The sequence below is a fragment of the Bactrocera latifrons genome, unplaced genomic scaffold (assembly GCF_001853355.1).
Source record: "Bactrocera latifrons isolate USDA-ARS-PBARC rearing strain unplaced genomic scaffold, ASM185335v1 scaffold_36, whole genome shotgun sequence".
NCBI lineage: Eukaryota > Metazoa > Arthropoda > Insecta > Diptera > Tephritidae > Bactrocera > Bactrocera latifrons.
The window spans coordinates 784,856-787,521 of record NW_017537001.1 but is presented as its reverse complement, the minus strand read 5'-3'; the positions used below and the strand labels follow the sequence as shown (position 1 = coordinate 787,521).

At 33.2% G+C, this 2,666-nt stretch overlaps 1 protein-coding gene across 1 annotated transcript in view; it reads left to right on the top strand.

Annotated features, from left to right (window-relative positions):
* LOC108971775 (peptidyl-alpha-hydroxyglycine alpha-amidating lyase 2) overlaps nucleotides 1-2,322 on the top strand; it is a 4,412-nt gene extending 2,090 nt beyond the window's left edge. Inside the window, exons 5-8 of the mRNA XM_018938047.1 lie at nucleotides 236-349; nucleotides 608-695; nucleotides 803-902; nucleotides 964-2,322. Of these exons, the coding sequence (XP_018793592.1) occupies nucleotides 236-349; nucleotides 608-695; nucleotides 803-902; nucleotides 964-1,267 (606 nt within the window). The 3' untranslated portion in view covers nucleotides 1,268-2,322. The remainder of the gene's footprint in view (nucleotides 1-235; nucleotides 350-607; nucleotides 696-802; nucleotides 903-963) is intronic.
* Nucleotides 2,323-2,666: the final 344 nt, after the last annotated feature.

Sequence of the window (2,666 nt, the reverse complement as noted above, 5' to 3'; positions counted from 1 at the left end):
TATTAATAATGTAACAATTATAAAAATATTATAAAAAAATAAATAATTTAATCAGAAAAACATAACAAAATAGTAAGCAAAACGTAAAAAGAATATCGTAAAAGAAAAAACAAAAACAAGTAAATACTACACGTTGCCTACTTTTAGGCTGTGAAAATCGTGAAAAAAACACAATACAACACAATCAAAAACTAATTAAAAGAATCAACTAATTTCTATCTTCCATTACTTTCAGTTCAAGCCATTTGACAACCAACCGCTGCTAACMATAGGAAAACGCTTCAAGCCCGGCTCCTCCCTCAATCATCTTTGCAAGCCCACTTCAATTGCAGTGGCTACAACAGGCGAGGTAAGTGTTGGGAGGAGAAAATTATGAAAATATCATTATATTTAACTGTCATATTATAAAATGCAAAAAAAAAAAAAAAACTTTTCGAGCATTAAACACTTTAAAGCAAATGTTACTCATACGCACTGGTTGATCGAATTGCCGTAGAAGCAACGAAAATTGCATACTTCGTAAAGATTATTAGAGTTGTTTTCTGGAAACAGCTACATGATATGAAAATAACAACAATTCTACTAATTTCTTGCACATTTGTTTCAGTTTTTCATCGCCGACGGTTACTGCAATAGTCGCATATTGAAATTCAACGCTGCCGGACACATTCTACGCACCATACCACAACCACCGGGTGGGCAAGCAGGCAGAGCGCAAGACATATATAATAACTTTGCATGATTTTTTTCTTACATAAATAYTCTTATTTAATATATTTTATTTATTTTTTAACTATTTTAGAATTCCTCTCACTACAAGTGCCGCATGGCATCACTCTGCTGGAGCACCTTGATCTCTTGTGCATTGCCGATCGTGAAAATATGCGSGTCGTTTGTCCAAAGTGAGTTTTCGTATGCAATTATATTTATTAACTGGTAAATCAATTACGCTTTCCAACATAGAGCCGGTTTGAAGTCATCSCAAGGTGAGGGTCAGCCCGCTGCCACCATACAGGAGCCCGATTTGGGTCGCGTTTTCGGCGTAGCCGCTTACGGTGACATTGTTTATGCTGTAAATGGGCCGACATCGATGTTACCRGTGCGCGGTTTCACCATCGATCCACGCTCCGAGACGATTATCGGTCACTGGGGTGAATTCAAGAATCCGCATTCGATTGCGGTGTGTGTCAACGGTTCGGCGCTGTATGTGACCGAGATCGGTACAAATCATCAGACCAACAAAGTATGGAAATATGTTTTGGTTTAAGTGGTGTCAGTAGTGAAGATGCTGCAAGGTCGTGCGAAGGTGTGTGAAAGTTTGAAAAGAGAGAACGAGCAAAGCAAAATAGTTGTTTTTTAAATCAACCACAGCAACAATAATCCAGTGTACACGCAAAATTATATAACAAAAAAAATATACATATATATATATATATATCAAACTTGCAATGAATTTAATCGAAATTAAATGTAGTAACTAAATAACGGTCATAACGTTAGATTCGCACCAGGAAATGTAACCTAAAGTAAAACATTTTTACCTCGTAAATAACCCACACACAAAGAAATTATGCAACATAAAGCAAAAACAACAAAGCAACAACTCAAGTCATATCTCGTAGTGAAAATAGCGAATACAACAACAAACAAAACACTATTTGATAGCAATTTCGCAACAACTTCCATTAAATATATTTGCAAGTAACCGAAAGAAGTTGTACTTATCRCATACTTATGTGTGCGTGCGTATATGTAAACCATAACCGAAAAAATGTCACTATAACCAAAGACACTAGTAACAATTTCTTGAATACATAAAATAAACACAACCAACTAAACATTAAAGTTATATAAGAAAGCACAAKACCGTTAGTTGGAAATACAACACTTAAATCAACAAAATGCGAAATATAAATATAATTTAGGAATAGTGCATACAARTAAATATGGCATTGGCGTGCAAACTGATTTTAGTTACTAAAATTAAAACAAACCTTCGGTCAGCCGCAMCCTAATATTATAATCAACAATATACGCTCTAGCCTAAATGGCATGTGGTCTCTGCTCCGTCGTGGCAAGCAAATTGCACAAGCATTCCTAGACACAAGGTTCTTTCCACTTCGTTTGCGCTTCGGTGGCTTTGGATTTTCTTATTTATAATTTGTAATTTATACATAAGTGAAGGCTTATGCAAAAAAAAACTATTGTAAATTTATTTGTGAATCCTGAAAACCCTGTACCTAAAGTTAAAGTAACCTACATATAAACAACTTATATCAACAAAAACTAATAAATAAATAAAATTGTCGTCTACCCCATAGAGCTGTGATGAGTTTCATTTCGCGAGGAAGGAAATTCAGAAACGGGAAATTTTGAATTTACCGGAAGTTTAGCTATAATGAAGAAACAAAAATTGGCATCAATTAATAAATTAATTAAAAACTAAATGAAAACAAATAAAAATTAAGAAAAAATTAAATTAAATAAAGGAAATTAAAGAAAATAAATCACAACAACAATTATTAGAACAGAAAAATAATCAAACAAAAAATATTCCCCGACCGAGGAATATACAAAATATATGAAAAAATTTGTACCCATCAAAATATTAAGCTAAAAAATAAATAAGAAGCAAATAAAAAAAAATAGTATTGAAATATACATAT